Raw genomic sequence first — 22,073 nt, 5'->3', positions numbered from 1 at the left:
AAGGCATACTTATGTTACATTTACTAGGCAGAAAATCTTAGATGTCTCATATTTGAAAACAAATCATCCATTTTAAGTATTTATTAGATTTAAGTTGTTTTAATAAAGCATTTATGTCACATGACATGGGATACAATAAAAGCACTTTGAAGTAGTAAAAACATATGCTACAACAGTAAAAACAAAAAATTAAATTGGAAGGCAGGCCAGCCAGCCAGACTTAAAAAAAAAAAAAATCCTTTCTGGAGCTAAATGGGAAGGGCGGTGTGCATACATTACAGAGGAAACACTCCAAACCCACAATGATATCACAGAGAAAGCCTGCAGCACATTTACTGCTTTACGGACTCCAAGAATCTGATGATGTCCAAGATCCTCAATCACATTATGCAAGGAAGTCAGGAAAGCACCATCTTACAGGTCGAAGTACAATGGCATTGTCTACACCATAAACGTGTAAACTAATCAGTTGATTTACAGACGCCAGAGGTAGCTAATGTAAAAATGAAAAATTTTATTTACCTGTTACAAGTTTGTAATGCTATAGATTCATACATAAAGATTTTAGTAATCCTATAGAAAAGTGGGTTTGGTTCGATAGGCAAGACAGAAAACAGCTCCTGGCCGAGTCGCAACTTCCCACGGTATGCAAACCATGCAATAGGCTGGTATGAGTCATGATGTCAAGTGCAATTCAAGATCCAGTAAGATAAGCGGACTTATACTGCCTACATTGTGTGACAAATAGCGTCCAGCACCGGAAGAATGGATGATGATACACCCCTGCAATGGACAGAAAACCATACGTAAAGATCATACAGAAGACTGATGCTATCTGGCAGCGAAACAGGGAGCAATGTTAGCTTTTTTGATATCTGGCTAGGTTAGGAGTTGGTAAGGACTGGAATTTTGCGAAGTGTGGTAACAACTGCATGTTTAATTTCTGGTGGTATCATTCTCCTGATTTTAGACAGAAGAACCAAAGATATAGCAAAGATGATAAATCAATTTTGGCCAGAAACGTTTGAAGGATCTTGGGAAGTGTTACTCACTGAAAGAATGTCTCCGTGTGGATATCCTTGTGCTAAGACAGATATGTTTTCCATATGTGTACGCAGTTTGCCAATTCCAGCATCCACGCTAGGTAGCACTGGAAAAAATATCAAGTATCAACAGAACTAATGTGTTACTGTTTTAATATTGTGTGTTGTTTACGGACTTTGCTCTACTGATGCAGAATTATAGTGCAGCTGCTATGGTTTGAATGGTATAAACGGAATACTTAATAAAATAATGTTTTTAAAAAGAGAATCTCTAAATGCAAGAATGAAATGGCAATTGGGTCTTTAGGTGACAGTGCATCTTAGAGCGCCAGGTAAAGCAGCTAAAGTGAGGCCAGAAGTTGCAGAGCAACTGAACATTAGCAAGTCCATGGCAAGCACAGACCGTCCTGAAGTGGGCAAGTCCACTGTATGCATTCAAGGTGCTGACACAAATTCCACACCATGTTGTAGAGGCCAGGCACTGAGGTGGAAGGGTGATCAAACCAGCAGGTGCCAGAGAGTACAGATGCAAGCTACGAGACAGGGGAGACATGGCTACATAAAGCAGACTGACAAATAGAGGCAACACATTTCTTACATTTAGTAACATTCTTTAGATTCTAAAGATTCCTGCAGATTCTATACCTTTTCCCCAAGTGCCAGACAGGAACTGAGTAGATTTTCCATTTTCTATGCCCCAAAGGCAGCAAAGGGTGTGAAGGAGCCACAAATGAATAAAGAAAAGATCACATACATGCTCAACAGGATAGGTGGGAGATATTAAGTAACTGCGGGGCTGTTGCATCCATGAGAAGAACGTTACACAAGAAAAGTTACTTTTTCTTCTAATTGATACTAGCTACAACAGATTCCTGCCTTTTGAGTCACTAACATAGCAATTTGACTTAGAGTAAGACTGAGGTCTTTAGGTAGTTCATAAGAACTGGAAACTCGCCCTACCAAATTGTAGGCCATTGCATTAAGGCAATAATGTGGCAGAAAGAAGACAATGACATTCAGAAAGCTACTCGAATGAACTAGAACTATCCTAAAAGGACAGAGGTAGCCATGAACCTCTTGAAATAGTGGACTCGAAAAACCTCAGAAGGATTCATGTCTGATAACTGATCGAACCACCTGCTTTAAAAAACAAAACACCCACTTAGAAAAGTCTGCTTACGACACCTTTGTCAAGTTTATCACCACGAAAACCTACCTTTTAATAATGAAAGCCAAAGTCTTTTGAATACAATGTCTAATAATCATAATAGAGTCTAAATTTTGCAATGTTGTGATGTTCTCAAATGATGAGAAGAAGCAAAGAAAGCTAGCAGGGAAATTAACTGGAAACATGAAATTCAGAGGCTACCGTAGGTGGAGAAAATGATTCAAGTCAGACTTTGTCCCTGGAGAAATTAGTGAATGGAACAAAAAAAGAAGAAATAACTTGGCATAAGCCTCGCTAAACTATGACTACAAGGAAAGTCACCTTTCAGGAAATCGATTTGGGTGTTGTTAATGAGATGAGATTTGAGCACTTGAGACAGAAACATTGTTAAAGGCAGCCTCACAGCTCACAATCCCAGAAGGCTGATATGGAATTATCTCCCTGGGTCCAGGGTGTCTTAACTGTCATATCCTTGTAGTGGATACCCAGAAATGAAAGGGGGGAAATCCATTACCAGTGTCACCCAAGTCTAAGGTGCCTGAAATAGACCATCTTTCAGAAGATTCGGGCAAAGCAGCCTCCACTGCAGAGAATATGAAAGAGCAGGATGCTTATAAATGGTGTCCTTCAGATTACAGAGACACTGTTTTCATGTGGGTCTCCACTCTAATTGAGGATGTTGATTTTGATGTTAAGGCATGCAGAACTACCAACATGAAGCCTTGAGCCCCAACAACCTTAGGGCAGATGAACAGTCCTGCATCTCCATCAAGAGCTTTCACTGCCTCGGCCTTGTGTTCAGTACAGTTGAGTACATCTTCTATGTAATGTACTTTTTTTTAATGGTTTCTGCTTGTTCGCTAAAAATAGAAGGTTGAACAGGTGAGTTGTTGTAGGCACAAATGTTTTTTTCTGCAAACTCTCCAGGCAGGAGGCTTTTAAAACCAAGTTGATCAAATAAAGAAAAATATGTATCCTTCTGCAGTGCAAATGAAAACACAATCCGTATCAGCTATCTAAATACTCTAGACACTATGGTTAGGCCAAATGAAATGGAGTGAACATGGAAGCGCATTTCTCCAACCCTGAACATGAAATACATTCATGAAATACATTCTGTGCCTTTCAACACCTTTAAACGTGAACATGGAAATAAGAGTCCTGAACTCCCAAAGAGACCATCCAGTTCTGTTTCTTCAACACAACCAAAACTTCAAAAACTGCACTGGAGTGAGAACTTTGATTTATCCTATCTGAGGGAGTTATTTTAGACCTAACTCTAAGACATGACAGATTCCTACCACCCACCACCCCCTACGCACAGCAGGACTCTCCACTTCCCCCTTAGTAAGCAGGGAGGATACTTTGCTCAAGATGCTTGTATGGGAGAGGGAGGAAAGATTAGGATGTAAAGGAGGTGGGATGCAATGTCATATCCTGCCACTCCTGGAAAAACAAAGCACCTCCTCATTGTCTTTTGACTACACTCTAACAATACTCAAATCTGGTTCACCTTGGGAAAAGGAAATCAATATCCAACAGACATATCCATGTATATGGAACCACTCAATAAAGGAGATCTTCCATCATATGGATGAAGCCAAGACAGCAATCAAAGTGATTAGGGAACCTTAGTCCAATGCACCGCTGTTTGACTCTACTACACACCTTATAGCACCGCTAGTGACTTCATCAGAAGTTGTAAATTTACTCTGAAACAAATGTTGTCTTTGTACCCCCTCCTACCAAAATCAATGCTGTCCACTCCGGTAAAGGTTGTGATTATGCAGGCCTCCCTTATCCAAAATATTCTGCCACTCTTTCGTATTGAACACTAAATTAACTTGACCAAAGCCCTCTTCCTGACATGGTTTCACCATATGAACATTACCTCTTCTGACCTACTCAAGAAACTTACTGCCATACTCCAAAGACTTTACAACAAAGTAGCAAGAATATCCCTTGAAATCACAAAGTGACAGCACTTAATACTCGCCCTTAATGCTCTCCATTGGCTCCTGGCAGACATACCATCCACAAAGCCTATTGGGACAAAGATCCCGCATATTTGCAGAAACTAAGATCTTGCTACTTTCTTACCAGAGACCAAACACCAAACTCAGCCCATCCGATCAACCAATGATTCTTCAAGATGATAAAACTTGTTAACAGACAAGGGGGTATGCAAGGACTCTGGGACACATTTGACCTCAAACTAAGTTTATGTTCAGAAAAACAAATGTTTAAGTAGTACCTTCATCATGGCATCAGCAAATCAATATCTCCCAATCTTAAACAGGTATTTTATTATGTGGTTTACCTGTGTCTGTTTTACTAAGGCCAGTTTATTCTTGTGAAACTGTGTCTCCTGTGACTTAAGTGCAGCCCTAGCATCGGCTAGCTGCTTCTTCATCTTTTCATTTTCCAAACGAGCACTATGAAGAGTAGACATTGTTTTATCCCGCATATTTACTACATCACTGAGCTCCCTGGACATTAATATTGCTTCCTGTCTGTTCGCCTGAATCTGTTCCTCAGTTCTTCGAAGTTGTTCCTTTAAAAATGTGGCATCCTCCTGAAAGATAGCCAAATTGAAAAAAGTGTAACAAGATTATATCTACTACCCCAAATAAGTCTGATGCTTTGAGATTTAAAAACAAGCTAACCTTTCAAATGAACTACAACTATTTACTTACACAGAGTGTTCAAGACACTGCGCTGGAAAACCAAGTATTACATATGTCATACTTCTTGCACAGTACTAGTGGGCAGTGAAGGGCTCCACACTACCCAACCAACGAGCATCAATCCTGCCTTGTCCAAGTGATCCATAGAGGGTGTGAAGTTAGTTCATTCTATGTTGTTAGACAGCCAAATGTAGAGTCTATCTGGAACAACTGAGATGACTCATCATACTGGCATTTTTTTTTTTAAAGAGCAAGATTTAGACCACCAACTTATTTAGCAAAGACCATAAAAACCTTCAGGTTACCATTTATACTGACAGAACATACCAATCAGTAAAATACAGAAAATGCTTCGGCGTACATTTCAAAAACAATAAGAATACCTTTAAGCATGATATCCACAATGTTCAGCTTGACAGCGTCACCATAAGCAAGAACCAATCATCACAGTTGATTCATACCCATAAGGAATTTACCTTAATTAGTTTGGTCACTACAGCAGATCTACTACACAATTGATTACTTATATCAACCAACCTTCACCATGATTTTTCTTGGAATGAATGTGTGCACTTTACTAACTTTTAACATGATACAACTTTTACATCACCCGATTTCTTTAGTTAACATGACTATTTATACAATCTAAATGTTACATGAAAAAATAGATTAATCTGCTCTAAGTACCTGTGGAGACCAGGAGACTGGTCTTCACAGTTCTCTTGGATGCAGGAAATGTATAAAGAACAAATAATAGCTAGCGTACATGATTAGCTGGACAGATTTCGGGAAATATTGGACAACTTCATCTGAAATCCAATAAGGTATATAACCTGTGATACCCAATAGGATAAGCAGACTCGGGGGGGGGGGTGGGTGGAGGGGGGGTGCAGTCTATCAGAGGCACACACCACATCCAGACATGTGAAGGACCACATAGTAGAGCTAGACATTGCCAAATTGTGGTGACCTAACAAGAGTTCGCAAAGGAGACCTAATGAACATTCTTGAAAGCCATAAAACATCCTTTACCCCATGGGAGTGAACAGAAATGAAACTATATGAAATGAACCCAAACCAAATTAAACATCATGTACTATATTGCATCCTTTTAAATATACGGGCCCTAACACAGGGTTGTGTTGTGCCCAGTCGTAGCACAACAGGACTCTTCTTAATTGTATAATGCTTGAACTGCTTTTCCAACATTAGAATACTAGATGGATTAGGGAAAGAGAGATGGAGGATTCAGAAACATATATAGTTCAAGATATGTCTGCAATTGCACTGACATCAGTCAATGCTAAACACATTCTTGTAGGAAAAAATTTAATTTAAAAAGTAATAATAAAAAAAATCTTTAACTATTCCCCATGCGCACTAGTAGAACATGCGATAAACATGAACAGATGATTAATACTGGCATTATCTCAATGAGGGTTCCTGGTGGCTGCCATGACTATAACTAGAAGGCGAGAAGGAAAGCTGTTTGTCAACACGGCTTGCGACAACAAAAAGACCTTCTTTATTCCCAGGGCACCCACAGCTCACCATCTGCAACAACAAGTAGCTCAATGAGTGGCAATTCTGAGGCAAGGGAACAGTGCTGGGAGTTCATGGATCATGGACCATACTGGGCTTTGCCACTGGAGGAGACAAACTTGAACCCAACCAGGGGAAAAGATGTACTGCAGGGAGGAATAAAAACAAACTCCCTACACTGTTGCACAACATACTGGTGACCATTTTGGGAGATGGCCAAAATAAACTTCCAAGATACACTAATAGACTTTTATACTTGGTTTATCGTACCTGTTTTTACCCTAATTCTCTACTGTATCATGGAACCTTTTAATGTTTAGTATTTGTAATTATGTTTATATTGTTGAAACTGGTTTTTATGTAAATTGCTCTTCTGCATTATGTAACAGTTCGTCTGTAACCCACTGCGATACCAATTTGGTTTTATGTGCGCAATATAAAACTGCAAAAAGTAACAGACATTGATCTTGCGCAAGCTGCCAACTTCATGCAAGTATAATCATTTCTGTTCCTCATTGGTAGAAAGATGATATCTCTAGTTAGCTTGAGCAGTGGGTCCTCAAATGTTTGATACAGCGATGGCAGGCATAACATCAAGACTAATAAGACAAGTAAGCAACCTATTTGTTTTTCTTGTATTACCCTTAATTAATAACAAGGAAACCAAGGTGATTACAGTGATTAGCAATATGGACTAGCAAACTTATTCTACAGAAACGTATTTTCAAACTAAGTCTGCATCCGAACTAGTGTCCAAGAATCGCACAATATGACAAACAAGGGCAACACTAACTTGTGTCATTTACAGCTGTCTGAATGGCAAAGCTGCAACAGTCAGCAATACATTTTTTTAAAAATAAAAATATTTTTTCTTCCTATTATTATTACTATCTGGAAAGAATCTGAACCTACATTGACTCTGTTACACTGGGCATATGTAACTTCTGGAATGGAGGGCCCAAAGGTGGAGTATTATTTGCTCATGTATGAGACAATGCTACAAGCAATGGACAATTTTTGTTTTTATAAAGACTGTGCCAAAGAGGTTTTTCTGAAAATTAAGTTTGGGAAACTTCCTACTATAATCTAGTTTATACAAACAAAACAACAGAACACAATGTCACAGCTATGAAGACTGCTTTCTATTCTATAGGAATTAGAGATACAAAACCTGGTAGTTAATGAATTCAGTGAGTCATTACTGATTAGGGAGGAGTGTTAAAGGACAAGTTATTTATCTTCAATAAAACCTTGTGAGAGAAAATCTAGCAGCAGATTTCTTCCCTTAGAATATTACCCAGGCATCAGACTGGATCTGGAAAATTGTGAGCAGTACATCGGTAGGTGGTGCTGAAAAGCTCTGTGTTGGTCGCAAAGAATGCAAATGTGTTATGCCTATAAAAGAGCCTCTGCAGTGTGCTGACTTAAGTTTCCATGTCATTTTACCCACCAGAAGCACAGGTCAATGCCAAGGTTTTGTGACTAGCAGGCCAAAACTACAGTACAAAAGGACCCCTGTAAACAGATACGTTCAGTTCGCAGATCAAGAACATTGGCTTGCTCAGTAAGGATCGAGGCAGATGGCATGGTCAGTAAGGAATCTGCGGCTAGATAGAGTCTCTAACAGACAAGACTTTATTGAAGTTAAGTAACTTGTTCATCTGATGGATACTTTTAGTAGCAGATTCCTTCCCTTGTAATAGATACAAAAGCAATCCCTCCCTGAGTGTGGTCCTCAAACCAAAGGATTCAAACCAAAAAGTACTGGAGGACTGAATGAGCAAAGTGCTATTCAGGATAGACATGACTATTAAGGCAGTAGTGTTTACTAAATGTGTGCAGAGATGCCCATGTTGCAGCTTGACAAATGTCGAGGACAGGGACTCCACAAGCTAATGCAGTGGTTGCAGCTTTGGTGCTGGTACAATGAGCCTGCAAGCACTTAGGAGGATGCTTCTTAGCTACTGCATAGTAGATCTTAATAAACTGGACAATCGATCTGGAGATGGCTTCTGCACTGCTTTCTCTTTCTTTGTACTGATGAACCCCACAAACAGCTGAACATTTATCCAGTGTTCTTTGGTGCAATAGAGACAGAACAACAATGCTCTTTTTGAGTCCAAACGGTTGAGTTTTTCTTCCTCTTTGGAGGGTTGTGGAAGAGCGAAAGATTATGGCACTGTGATGCTTTGGTCAGCATGGATAGGCATCACCACCTCCGGAAAAAAAAAAAAAAGAGGCACGGGTGCGGAGAACCACTTTATCTGGGAAGCAGCTGGCGTATGGCAGTTGAACAGAGAGCCTGTAATTCACTGGCCCATCTAAATTATGTGCTGGCCACCAAGAAAACACAGTCTTGGGTCTCAGAACAAATATGGTTTCTAAGTGAGAACACATCCAGGTAGGTTAAAACAAAATTAAGGTCCCCATCGGGGTATAATTAAAGATTTGGGAGGAAACATGAGTTGAAGACCTTTCAAGAAACATGTCACAACAAGTGACTTGAACTGGGATGGTTCAACTACAAGAAAGCGGATATGGCTGAAAGATACCACTTAACTGTACCCAGAGCAAGTCTTTGCCGGCAAAGGGTAAAACAACACTTCAGACAATGGTGAGAATAGTGGAACAGCATGTTTGTCAGTGCACCCAGCCACAAACTTGTCCTAAAGGCAAGTGTATACAGCTTTTATTACTGGCTGCCAAGATGCCATCACAGACCTCAGGAGAGGTTTCGCAGCTCAATCTCTATGAAGGTGGAGAGTGGCCAGGTTTGGTTCCATAACTCTGCCCTGTGTGCCCTCCCAAAGGGTGAATGGGCAGCCTGATCAGAGGACAGAATCTCATGCTCAGATGTTCAGGATACCATACCCTCCTCACCAAATTCGGAGCCACCAGGATGGTTTGGGCCCAGTCGATTCGGATCTTCTTGAAAACTCAGGAAAGGAGAAGTATCGGTGGAAAGGCGCATAGGAGGTTCATATTCTAGTCTAGTCATAATGCGTCTCCGAGCTAGAGACGATTTTAAAACTCCAACACGCAGAAGTACTGACACTTCACATTCTCATCAGTGGTCAATAGAGTGAGCCAAGGTTTTCCCCCAGTTTTGAAAGAAACCTTGAGCAACCTCCGGATGCAGTTGTCATACGTGGTGTATCGACAGCTGAGTTTGTCCGCCCTGGCATTTAAAGATCCCGCCAGGTACTGCACGGCTTGTAAAATGTTATGATGTTCCAGACTTGACCAGAGTTGAACAGTCTCCTGGCACAGGGTCCATAACCCCACCCAGCCCTGTTTATTGCAGAGCCACATGGTAGGGATGTCATCCATGAACACCTGGACCATCTTCCTTTTGATAACACAGTTAAGATTTCAACGCCAATCAAGTCACCCTCAGCTCCAGAAGACTGCTGTGGAGCTGAGTCTCCGCCATAGACAAGAGGCTTCTAATCTCCGCCTTTCTCAGATAGCCACCCCATCCCAGAAGCAATGGATCGGTCACCCCTTTCAGCTATGGGTTGGGAAGTGAGAGGGGTCTACCAGTGAACCAGTCTGGGTTCAGTAGCCACCACTGCAGATCTTGTGCAGTCTCCTCCGATATATATGGACCAGGTCAGAGAGATTCCCTGGTGCTGCACCCATTAGGGCGCCATATCCCACTGCAGATCCTGCACATGCCACCAGGCATGTTTCACTAGAAGGAAGCAAGAGGCCATCAGACTCAGCACCCTCCGAGTCAGTCCCACTGAAGCCCAGGACAGAGGGCTAAAACATCGAGATCATAGCCTGAATGTCCTGGGCTCTCTGCTCTGTTGAAAAAATAAGCCACAGAACTACACCGTGTCAAGCATGTCTTCGATGAAAGGGAGCATCTGAGAAGGCACCTGGAGTGACTCTGGTATCTTAGTAGTGAACTCTAATGGATGCAGGAGCTCCACTGTAGTCTGGAGGTTGGCGACAATGCCTGTGGCGACCCAGCCTTCAACAGCCAATCATTGGGGTAGGGGAAGAATGGAACCCTGGCCTCTAAAGGTGTGCTGCAACCACCACCATCACTTTACGTGAACTCCTGAGGGTGACTGGTTAGGCCAAAGTGGAGCACAGCAAATTGAAAATGCTCCTAGCCCACCTAAAACAGCAGGTGGTGCCGATAGGCCTGTAGGACGGGGATCTGAAAATAGGAATCCTGCAGATCCAGTGCTACCAGCCAGTTACCAAAGTTGAGCACAGGCGCAATATCAGCGGGTGTGAGCATTTTAAATTTCTTCTTCCCCAGGAAGGCACTGAGAGGGCACAGGTCAGGGACAGGATATACGCCTCTGTCCTTCTTGAGCACCAGAAGGAAGCAGGAATAACAACCACAAAATACTTCTCTTCTGATGTTGCCACCCTCTCCATGGATCGTTTGGCCAGAAGATCCTTCACTTCCTCGCATAATAAGGAAAGGGGATCCTCCATCAGCAGATCTGAAGGCGGTAGTAGGGACAATTTGAAGAAAACACTCGTCCGAAGTTAAAGGCCTTCCAATAGGACAGGTGGTGTTAATCCTGTCACCAGTAGGGTGCCCATGTTGGTGTGAGGGTATACTAAAGAAGCTTGGAGGCAGCAGGTGCCAGGGAGATTGGGGTGGTGGGCTGGGCAGATCATCTGGTATGAGGCCATAGTGAGGGCTAACAACAGGGTAGTGACCATACTATCCTTGAAATGCTCAAGTGCCAGATAAGCTGATGCTGTTGAAGGGCATGTCTATAAGGAGTGCCCGGACATCCCCCAAGAAGTCAGATGATTTGAGCTGGGTGTGGTGACAAAGTGCCACTAATAAACCAATGGCATTGCCCAGCGAGTTTGTAATGTCCAGCCCACATATGATCGTGAATATGGTTGCATCTCTGCCGTTGGCAATAGCCTGGGTCAGGATGGCTAATGCCTCCTACTAGGCCTTGGGGCTACACTAGTACATCGAGTCTGCCAATGAGGCACACAGTGTTCTCTAACCGCAGTGAAAGGCTGGTAGAAGAGAAAATCTGCTTCCAAACGTATCCAGTCTCTTGGATTCCGTATCTGGTGGAGTGGTAGGGAATGCACCAGGATTAACGTTAGTAGTCCAAAACTGCAGCACCTGGCTCTCAGGGATGTGATGCTGTGTGAGGAAAGCTGGGTCTCCTGGAGCAGGGAGGGATGCAACTGTTCTGTGCACAAGAGAATACATGCAGGGCTTGCCCCAGGCATCAAGGAGGACATCAGAGAAGGGAAGGGGAGGTTCTGTGCGTGGGGTAAACCAAACCTCTCCTTCCCTATGTTAAGACCCTGGGCTTGAGTTTCACCGGGGTAGCGATAAGTTAAGGACCTCAGCTGATGTCCACACAACCAAACCAAACGCGGCCCTTTCTCTGTATCCATACTAGGCGGATAAGCCAGACATGTGTCTGGTGAGGTGTTCAGACCACTGGCATCAGCTAGGTTCACATACCAGTTGTTTTCTGGCAAAGGGTCTTTAAGGGGGGGGTTAGGGTAGATGTAAGGGAACCTCCGATTCAAACAAATCATACTGCTCACAGGGCTTGTCAGGAAAAGGAGGCACGGTCTTCTACCCAGATGTTCTTAATCTGGTCAGCGCCAAAGATGACATCCTGTGACACAAATTCAGCTCTGTATCAGAGTCAGGAATTACTATGGGGTACCATGCCTATGAAGCGAGTCAGTGGTGCCAGATATAGAGCAACTGGATCGATCCCCAGCGAAGGTCATGGATTTGAGACCAGAGATGGTCTGAATCAAGAGGGCTGACTGGAACCAAAGGCGAACCCACTAGTGGTAACCCAGTCTTGGCACCTTCCAAACCTGTGGGGCCCAAGGGTGCTCCAGAGAAGTCTGGGAGCGATAATATGAGGTACATAGACTCACAGGACCCTTTGAATTGGGTGGGGGTCGCACTCGGGATGCACTGCAAGAGTCTGTGAATCATTTTTAGAGTAAGGTGAAGTGGACAAGCACACAAAAATCTTTCAGAAATATTGCAACTGTGAGAAAGGCCTCATTTCTGCCCATGCAGGATACGTATGTGCTGCACTAACAAACGTGCTAATGTGTTATGGTCCCAATATATATGATCCAATCTGACACATGGTCCATGCAGGGGTTTGGGAAGTCCCACCAAAGAGAGGCTATAGCTTAGCACTGAGCTCCTTAGATCTAGTTCCAACCACAACAGCAGGACAGACAGGCCAATTCCCTGCCTGTTTTATAAGAACACTGAAGAGGTAGCTGGAGCAAAATAAATGCCTTGATGTCCAGAAGGTCTATTTGAGTCACAGAGTAATGTTGAGTAGACGGCCTTTGCTTGACTACATTCCTTGCTTAACAAATGGGCATGTGTACGATCACATGGTGGTAGAATACCATCTACACGTCTCCAAGCTGTAAATAAAGATAATAGCCCATTTAGGACAAATTTAAGAACTGGCAATTTTAAATATTGCAATTGACTGATACTGAATGGAAGTGGGTAAACACAGTATTACAGTCATTTGGTGTTTTGATGAAGAAATAAAAATTGTACCTGATATAAGTTTTAAATCGCCCTGAAGAGGTTCCGATGCTGGGAAAGAAATGCGTTGGTTGGCTCATGGCTATGTGAAATATGAATAAATGAACTATTACATTTTGGAGCCAATGAAGACAAAGAAATTTGAACTGAAGAATTTTTGAGCATGTGACATTAAACATGAATGACTGTTTTCTAGGTGCAACCCAAAAAGCTTTTTAAATAAAAGTTTGATGAGGTGTGATTGCAGGATAACTGAGCCTTCTTGCAGTAGGATTCTGGGGTGTGTGCCAGCACCCGGCCCATCCTTTAGGGCAGAGGGGCCTGCCCACCACCTTTTGCCCCTCAGGAAGAGGGGCGGTCAGGCTGAGCAAAGGTCAGACTGAAAGACACTCTTCATGTTCAGATCAGGCAGCCAGGAGGGAGACATGCGCAATTTGCGCAGACTCCTGGCTGTCTGAGCTGAACTTTGCTGGGCTGAAGAGATCACAGCTCCTATGGGCGTGTCCTCCTCAGCTCAGCAAAGGTGCCTTCAGGCCCTTCCCCTCGGTGATAAGGGGAAGCGTCACCGATGGACTTCAACCTGGACTCTTCAGGTTTAAGCCCTGAAGTGCCCAGGGTGAGTGTCAATCAGTGACACCTCATCACAGAGGGGGGGGGGGGGGAGGAGGGATCAGAAAAAAAAAAAGAAAAAAAAAGCGAGATTTTTTTTGTTGTTTTTTTTAATGAATGTTTGCTGCGTGTATGTATTTGAATGTTGATGACTGTGGTGAATGAATGTGCGTGCGTGCGTGCGTGAATGAATAAGTGAGTGTGTGCTTCCCGCCCAGCCCCTCCCTCCTAAAATTACCGGCCGCCACTGGTGTGTGTGTGTACTAGATTTTGGAAGCGATTAGAAGAGAATGATGATATTAGTGCAGTATTAAAGATCAAGTTTGTAAAGTAATATCAGCACGTTGGTGGTAAATGAGACTTATTGGCCTGGAAGCCTTAAGTGAACTACACTTTGGTGTTTTGCTTTATAGTAGACAAGACTGATAGCTGGACCCACATAGAGGAGTTTTACTTACGATGTGTCTGCTGATCCATTCTGGTTCAAGTTCAATGATAAGTCTCACATCCTGAACATAGCCTGGTGAAGAACTAAAATACTAGTGGTCATCTGGTCCTTAATTATTTGATATAGGGAGGATAGGATGACTGGATGACTCTGAAATTAAAGCACTCTGTCTTTCAGTACACCAGTTCAATACCAAGGGAAGCAAGCCCTCTTCTCCATGCTGGGTCCAGCAATAAACCATTAAACTGAACTTTGTATGTTGGCGATAGAATTGTTTTGGGTTCAATTACAAAGTCCTCCAGTGAATGTAGGATGTCCAAGGCACTGTGAAAATAAGAGCTGAACTCTATTGCAGTACAATATACCTACATTGCTCTCTTTTCACCTGAGGTAATGCTGTCATTGTTGTAAAAACAGTTGCTACAAACTATGTTACACTACTAGAACCCATCCATGTTGCAAGGTTATGTATAAAAACGCTGTAAAGTATCCAAAAGATACTGATGGTATCAAGTGTTATTATACCTACATTACCTTGTTTGAAGAATTGAGTATTATGTCTCTCTGAAGTTTTTCCTTGTCAGCCATGCACATTTGGAGTCTGGCGACCTCTTCTTTGTAGTGACCGATCATGTTTTCTCTATTAGCATCCATAGTCTTTAGCGTCTGAACCTCTGTGATCAACTTTGTGTTTTCGATTTCTGTATTTTTCAAATGAACCTGTAACAATAATGACAATTATTAACTGAAGAGCAGAATAATTAACCAGCAATGCATTCCACTGGATAATATATTCTATTTTGGGTTTACAAGTAAAGAGCATGAGCAACACAGACTTTGTAAGGAAGGTACAACAACAGATACATGCCAAAGGTAAGCTTTACATGCAACACCAAGCAGCTTCTAACATAACAGCAACCGACACAAAGGAACTCACCAACAAACAGTACCTAACATAAAGGACTAACTCCACTGCAATATATCAAGACAGTTTCACAATCAACAACAGGTCCCACATACCCAATAAACTGCCACATTACATCCACGAAAAATGCATTATCCTCCTGCTAGACCAATCATCACATCAAATATACCACCTCACATGCATACTTCCAGTTAGCACAATTTACTGTGCCACAAAACCCTGAAACACTACACTACAATGAAAACGCATATCAAGGATTAAACCAAATGTGTCTGCCTCTTCTAGTTTAGCAGGCAATTCAAAAAAATATGAATGACAATTAGGATTGCTGGAAAGTAATATATATTCTTTCTTTGTCATTAGATCTTCAGTGAAATTCATAAAACGCCAAAATGAATATCCAGCACATTCCTAGCCCTGGGTGGTAGAACAAAAGCTGTGTAACCATGCAGGCGAAGCCAAGCACCCCCAATGATGAACCTCTAGCCCAGTAGTAGGATCCAAATAGTAACGTATTTTACAAGTCTTATTTAACCATGGACACGTTGTTGTGCACAGATTCATAACTGCCACGTGGACCCACACATTCAGCTAAACCTGTCTTTTCACTGCTTTATGTAAGGTGTGCAATATGCCGCTTAAGACTGATTGAGGGGCAACATAATCTATAAAGCCATTTCCAAATAAAACGGAAACATGGCCACCTCTCCCAAATATAGGCACTTTGGTTTACTGCCAAAGGGTTATGTGCCTTTGGATGAGACACCAAGGCTGGTACAATTATTGATCTACATATATACTTTTTAGAAACAGGTTGGCACAGTAAACTTAATTTTGACTGTTACCTAACCAACACTTTCATCGTCTCTTTTTCTCCATAACAGAGGCGAAGAAGTATACTCTAATAGAAATGAAAAAACTAAAGGAAACGTGAGCAAAAGAAACAAAAACTTCACAAATATATTAAGTGCATTTCAGTCTTTGGTGAACACCAGTGGGTGCTTAGATTAACTTAAAATTCTATCTGGGTCATCATAGAGAGAGGATTTGAATAAATGCAGTAGTTGAATAAACAAGTTAAGTAAATGTATGGTTTCAAGCAGGTGAATGGTCAAGTCATGGTGAGAATTTGATCTCATGAAAAACAGGAATATCACCAGAGATGGTAAGCCTTTTAGATGGTTGCACACATTTTACAACTGAAAGAAGAAAATGGTTAGGGGAAAACCTTGTTACAGGCTATGAAAGCTGCCAATTTTAACAAATATAGTGTTGTATCAGAAAAAAAAATAACACAATACAGTTTTGCCTTGAGTTAAAGAAGAATTTTCAGGACCTCTCTCTGGGTCGAAACTCAGAACAAACACTGAACTCTTTATCTCAAATGTATGTCGTTTTGGATGTCTTTATTTTATCCAATTTTGACCTGAGTTAGTCATACTCCATATAAGTTGGCCTAGCATATTGGTCTGGAAACAGCGCACATACATTTTGCCTGGACCATGAGCCTTCCAGGAAAATACTGGTGTGTTCCATTAAGACAGTATCTCTCCTCATGCAAAACATGGTGTTATGGGCAGAAGAGGGTTTACATCTTACTTTGATAGGACTCACTGAATGCATTAATCAGTTTGAGTTTTTTATACTTTTCTCCAATATCTTAGTCACTGTTTCCTTTCTGGATCAACCCTTGTTTTCAGATGAGGTCTGCCTGGGTTTTACTTTTTCAGTTTCTTGCATCTTTCTATTAAAAATACATCAGCTGTAGTAGGAGCCATTTCAAAGAATCTAGAATTTCTCATCATTTGATCTCCTACAAAAAAGGAAGCCGCTCACTCCTCAGAAGGTCGTAAGTTCAGGAAATCAGTCTTTCAATGCAAAAAACGTTTTTTCTCTAATATAGGATGCTCTGATTCCCTCAGAGAAAGGTGCTTTATTGTAAGGAAATAATGTTTTGCAAATTCCCTGCTTGAAGGCTAGTCTATTTGCACTTCTAAATCATTACAACTTTTTTTGTTTATGGCTTGGGTTTGGAGAATGGTGGCCTCTGCTACAGCAAAGCCTTTCCTGTGTTTGGGGTACTCAAAGTTGATAGATCGATAAGACTGATGTTCCTTCAGAAGCACATCAGTCTCACTAGCTGAGAGTTCTTGAGGCTTTTTAATTTTCTCTTGCCATTCCTAAAGGTTTTATTCAATATCCTCTTGGTTTGACTAAATCAACTACTATTTTTGTTTAACTGAACTAAATGGTCAGCAGGTTCAGGTGGGTGGCTTCCTTTTTGGAAAGTTTTAATGGAGCTTAATGCCTGGGAGGCAACCTGCTCCATCCAACAACTGTCAATTAGATTTCCACTCACACAGCTGTTCTTTTAGCAGCATGTCGTATGTCAGCAGAGTGCCACTGTAGTTAAATCTGCTCACCACGCACGGTCCGCCTTCAGGGTCAGTGTAGGATCTGACGCAGGGAGATACACTAGTTTCCTTCACATCTTCATTTCGGAAAATTAGCATTTTGGAGATAGGTTTGAGTTAGGTTTCAAAAGCCCATGGTCCCGCTTTATTTGATAGTACAGAGTCCACTTTTGCCTTTATTGTTATACGCAAGGGAGTGTATTGGCCTGTACAAGGAAAGAAGACAAGCTTGCAACCAATTCCCTTCATTAAAAATATTTGCCTTGGTTATGGCTATCGAAAGTGTGAAGGTGCTGGAGGACGTAAAGGCAATCCTGCAAATATGTGAAATAGTTGACTTTCGTCAGAGGTTTGTGTTCAAAGTATTATTATTTTTTTAGTTTTTGTGTTTTTGATCATGGTTCCCTATGCCATTTTTTTTACTTGTTTGATCTTTATAGTAGTTGTTACATTTTCTGATTCTGTGTAAGTCAAAAGGCACTGCAGGGAACTCTGTGTGTTCGGTCAAGATCATCTTGGGTGTAGAAGCATTGCAATCTACAGGTTTATTTTTAAGAGACTTTCCAGTGCGCTAGTCAGTGTTTATGCAGATCACTAAGATAAATATTGGGATGTGCTGAAAGGCATCCTTGTTTCACACCAGTCTTTATATTCGCTTTGCTTTCTCCATCAGCTGTTCATGGGTGACAAATCCTATTTCAAGACTGAATTCCTGGATGTGCTTTATAAGATGAAGTCATTTTGAGTTTCCCTTTTCTAGATTTTATATTTTAACTCATTTACCCACAGCCCGTGTGTGGTACAAAAACATGGGGAACAGTTGGCCTTTCCTTGTACACAATAGTACTGTCATAAAACATTGTACAACTGAAGATTTAATGAGCACAAATAAACTCAGTCAAAAGACTCCAATCACCTTTGTGCATCTTTTCAGGTGATCTTTGTAAAAATTCATTTAAATATTTTGCCCTTAGCATTGATCAAGCATTTTGGTGTGTTTTAGCTTTGGGCAAGTCTGTTTACATTTTTATAAATTAGAATGGTAATGCTTTTGTGCCCTGATGCAGAGAAGGAGTGTTGGGAAGCTGACACCAAGCATAACTGGTAAAATGCTGGCACCCACCACTTAACATGCAACTGATACTGACACTAGCAGCACTGATGGGCAGCCAGTCATGTGGGAAGTCCTCAAATGAAAAACTAAGGGTTGGGGAAATGAGTCAGCACCAGATCATCACCACCATATCCATATCCAAGCTGTGTGGTACAATCAAAATATCTTTTTGTGGTAGTGCATCTCAAATTGCCTTTGATATTTCGAGTGAAGGTGCCTTTTTAATACTGGATGGTCAAAGATCTGGAAGTGCTAATAAAGTCAGTAAGAAGTTCCAAAGCCCATCCCCCCGTCTCAGTGGGATTCCTATTGTATTAATGAAATTAAATCATACCTTCTGGGAGCCACAGTAGTTGCAACAAACTTTTCAAAAGCCCTCTCATTAGAGCAGGAGGACCTAACTGAAGCAAATAGATTGATTTCTGAGAATCAAAACAGATTTCTCTAGGGCATGTCAAACACATTCAAAGCAACAGTTTTATTTTCGCTGACATTCTGGTCTATGTCAGCCCTTCGGAAGCTGTACTAATGTTTTGCAGACTATAGAGAAGCTGGCACATGGGTAGACACATCTAGCCTCTGGAAGAAATTTGATTTTCACTCAGATACCCGGGTGCAGCTATAGATGGAGACACTTGGGACTGACGACTAAAATTAAAGCTGGCAATGGACTTAGGTAGGGAAACAACTTTTCTCCCTACTTACTCTATCTTTATACTGAAGAGTATTTATCATCATACAAATGCTTTTCTTCGTGTTTAGGAGGTACACATCTGTATTTCAACATATGCAGTTGACCTAAATCTTATTAGATCAGACACCCATATGAAGCCAGACACTGCTAGACACTATCAGTATAAAGAAATCAACTTATGAAGGTATTTGAAGCAAAGATCACTACTATATTGTTCTTGCACAGAATTATTCTAAATATTTTAATATGTACAATGCCACGGAGCACGGAAAACAAGTTCCTTACCTTAATTATTTGCCTTATCTGGTAGGGACTATCTACCCACAGATTCTTTAATTTAGAATATTCCCAAGGTGTCAGACTGGATCTGGATTATTTTTATTTTTTTAGCAATCCCCTTGCCTGCTAATAGATTGCACTGATTGGCTCCATGTGACGTCATCGGGACAGTCTGTGCTAGAAGGGATGTGTGCAGTGCCTATATTGGTGCCTCCCCAGCATATTGACCTCAGTTCTTGACTGTTTTTCCACAACAGAAGAATGATGCCAAGCTGAGGAGGAATGACTAGCGTATCAAAGTAAATCTTTCATGTAGCAAGACAGTGCACAAAAAAGGGATGATGGTATGGTCGGTATGAAATCTACGGCTGGATAGAGTCTATACCAGATAAGGCATTACAAAAGTTAAGTCATTAGTTCAACTGATAGATACTTCTAGCCCCAGATTTTTTACCTTAGAACAGATACCAAAGCAATCTTTTCACGGAGGTGGATCTGCAGACCGTTTTAAACTAAGAAGCCCTATAGGACCTAACAGGCAAAATACCCATCTCTCCAGACTGACTATCGAGGCAGTAGTGTTTGGTGAACGTGTGCAGTGTTGCCCATGTAGCAGCCTAACAGATGTCAGGGACTGGGACCCCTCTAGCCCATGCAGTAGTTGTAGTTTTAGCTCTAGTAGAATGAGTTCTTAAGCCAACAGGAAGTTGCTGTTTGCCCACTACATAGAAGATCTTAATGCAGAGGATGATCAATTGAGAGATGGTTTCTGAATTGCCTTCCTTTATTTGTCCCCCCAAATCCAACAAAGAGTTGATCGTCCACCTGAAACATTTTGGTACAATCAATATAGCACGATAATGTCCTTTTTAGATCCAGGCAATGGAGTCTATCCTATTCCTCAGTAGGATGACAGGGGAGCCCACCAGATGTTGAACCATGAGGAAGAGGTCCTGGCATTCCAGCCATTTCCAGAGATAAATAGCCTCTTGACGAAGGGCCCACGATCTCACTGCACCCGTTTGTTGCAGTACCACACGGGTGTGGTATTGTCCGTTAACACCTGCACTAGCCTTCCCTTGATGGAGGGCCAAAATGTTTTCTATGCCAGCCACAGCACATGGAACTCCAGTAGGTTGATATGGAGTTCGGATTCCGTCAGAGACTAGAGGCTTTTGGTCTCCACCTCTCCCAGGTGGTCACCTCATCCCAGAAGTGATGCATTTGTCACCACTGTCAGATCTGGTTGGGGAAGGGAGAGGGACCTGCCACTGACCCAATTGCGGTTTGTTAATCACCACTGCAGGTCCTTTGCAGCTCCCTCCGAGATCTGAACCATGTTAGAGAGATTACCCTGATGCTGTGCCACCTGGAACTTCAGGTCCCACTGCAGAGCCCACATATGCCAACGGGCAGGTGTCATCAGCAGGATGCAAGAAGCCATGAGTCCCAGCAGCCTCAGAGTAAGTCTCACCGAAATCCAGGAGGTCGAAATATCAGTATCATAGCCTGAATATCCTGGAATCAGCATTTGGGAGGATAACTCCTAAACTGTTCCGTGTCCAGAACAGCCCTGACAAAAGGGAGTGCCTGAGAATGAGTCAGGTGTGACCGGCACGTTTATAGTGAACCCCAGCGAGTGCAGGAGGTCCACCATAGCCTGGTGGTGGGAGATGACAGCCTGGGGCGAGATCGCCTAAAACAGCCAATTGCTGGGGTACGGAAAGGCAGTTATCCAGTACTGGTATCTTTCATAGATTCACATGCTTGAATCATTGCCAGTCGTCAAAGTAGGATCCCACGGTACCATGGCAAAGCAGTATGTAATACCATCACAGGCTATAACGGCAATGGGCACTCAGTTTAAGAGACTATCAATCCTTGTTAAAAAAGGACCAAACTGAAACAATGACCAATCGGGTGTAAGCACTCTCTAGAACCCCTTCAGAGAGAGAAAGAATTCCTCAGATTTTCAAACACAAGAGGGAATAATACCCCTATCTATAAAGGGAGCCTCTCAGGGGAGGAGGGTGGGTCACAAGTGAATCTATGAAAGATAACAATACTGGATAACTGCAGTTAAAGGTAAGTAACTTGTTTTCTCATCCAGTATTGAGTCTTTCATACATGCACATGCTTGAATCAGAATAGCAAGCAGTGCTGTAAATAATTGAAAACTTTGAGAGGATGGTGGGTATCACAGAATTTACATTTGTAAGTAAACCATATACAATACTCACAGTGTGTTTTTAGAGATAAATGTATATAAATATAGATCTATATACCTATATAGGTAGAAGTAGATCTGAATCGTTCATGTCAAATATTATCATATCACGGAAAAAACAAATTTACAGGACAATCAAATAGGACTATACAAGTAATGTGGAAATCTCTTTAAAATGTATTATGAACAGAAATCATCTATTGCGAAAGGCTCACCTTATTGGAACAGATGACATGACACTGCTTGCCTTACTGCTGCACCACTGTACTGTGCTGATTGGATGGAGTAGTGCTGCATGAATGAGCAGCACAGCTTATTTGATCCAGCATGCCTGCAAACAGAGCAGCAGAGGTGGATACTGCCCTTGTAGAGTGCG

The 22,073-nt window shown here is 41.9% G+C and overlaps 1 protein-coding gene across 6 annotated transcripts in view; it reads right to left on the bottom strand.

Annotated features, from left to right (window-relative positions):
• The window catches only part of TAX1BP1 (Tax1 binding protein 1), a 638,481-nt gene that overhangs the window by 331,166 nt on the left and 285,242 nt on the right, over positions 1–22,073 (bottom strand). For 3 of the 6 annotated variants that reach the window (XM_069211444.1, XM_069211446.1, XM_069211445.1), the window contains exons 8-9: positions 14,579–14,764; positions 4,532–4,786 (exon numbers count right to left, since the gene is read on the bottom strand). In XM_069211444.1, the coding sequence (XP_069067545.1) occupies positions 4,532–4,786; positions 14,579–14,764 (441 nt within the window). The remainder of the gene's footprint in view (positions 1–4,531; positions 4,787–14,578; positions 14,765–22,073) is intronic. The other 3 variants (XM_069211447.1, XM_069211450.1, XM_069211449.1) reach the window with 1 other exon arrangement.

The sequence above is a fragment of the Pleurodeles waltl genome, chromosome 10 (genome assembly GCF_031143425.1).
Source record: "Pleurodeles waltl isolate 20211129_DDA chromosome 10, aPleWal1.hap1.20221129, whole genome shotgun sequence".
NCBI lineage: Eukaryota > Metazoa > Chordata > Amphibia > Caudata > Salamandridae > Pleurodeles > Pleurodeles waltl.
The sequence above is the reverse complement of the archived record's forward strand: the minus strand, read 5'-3'. Positions and strand labels throughout refer to the sequence as shown.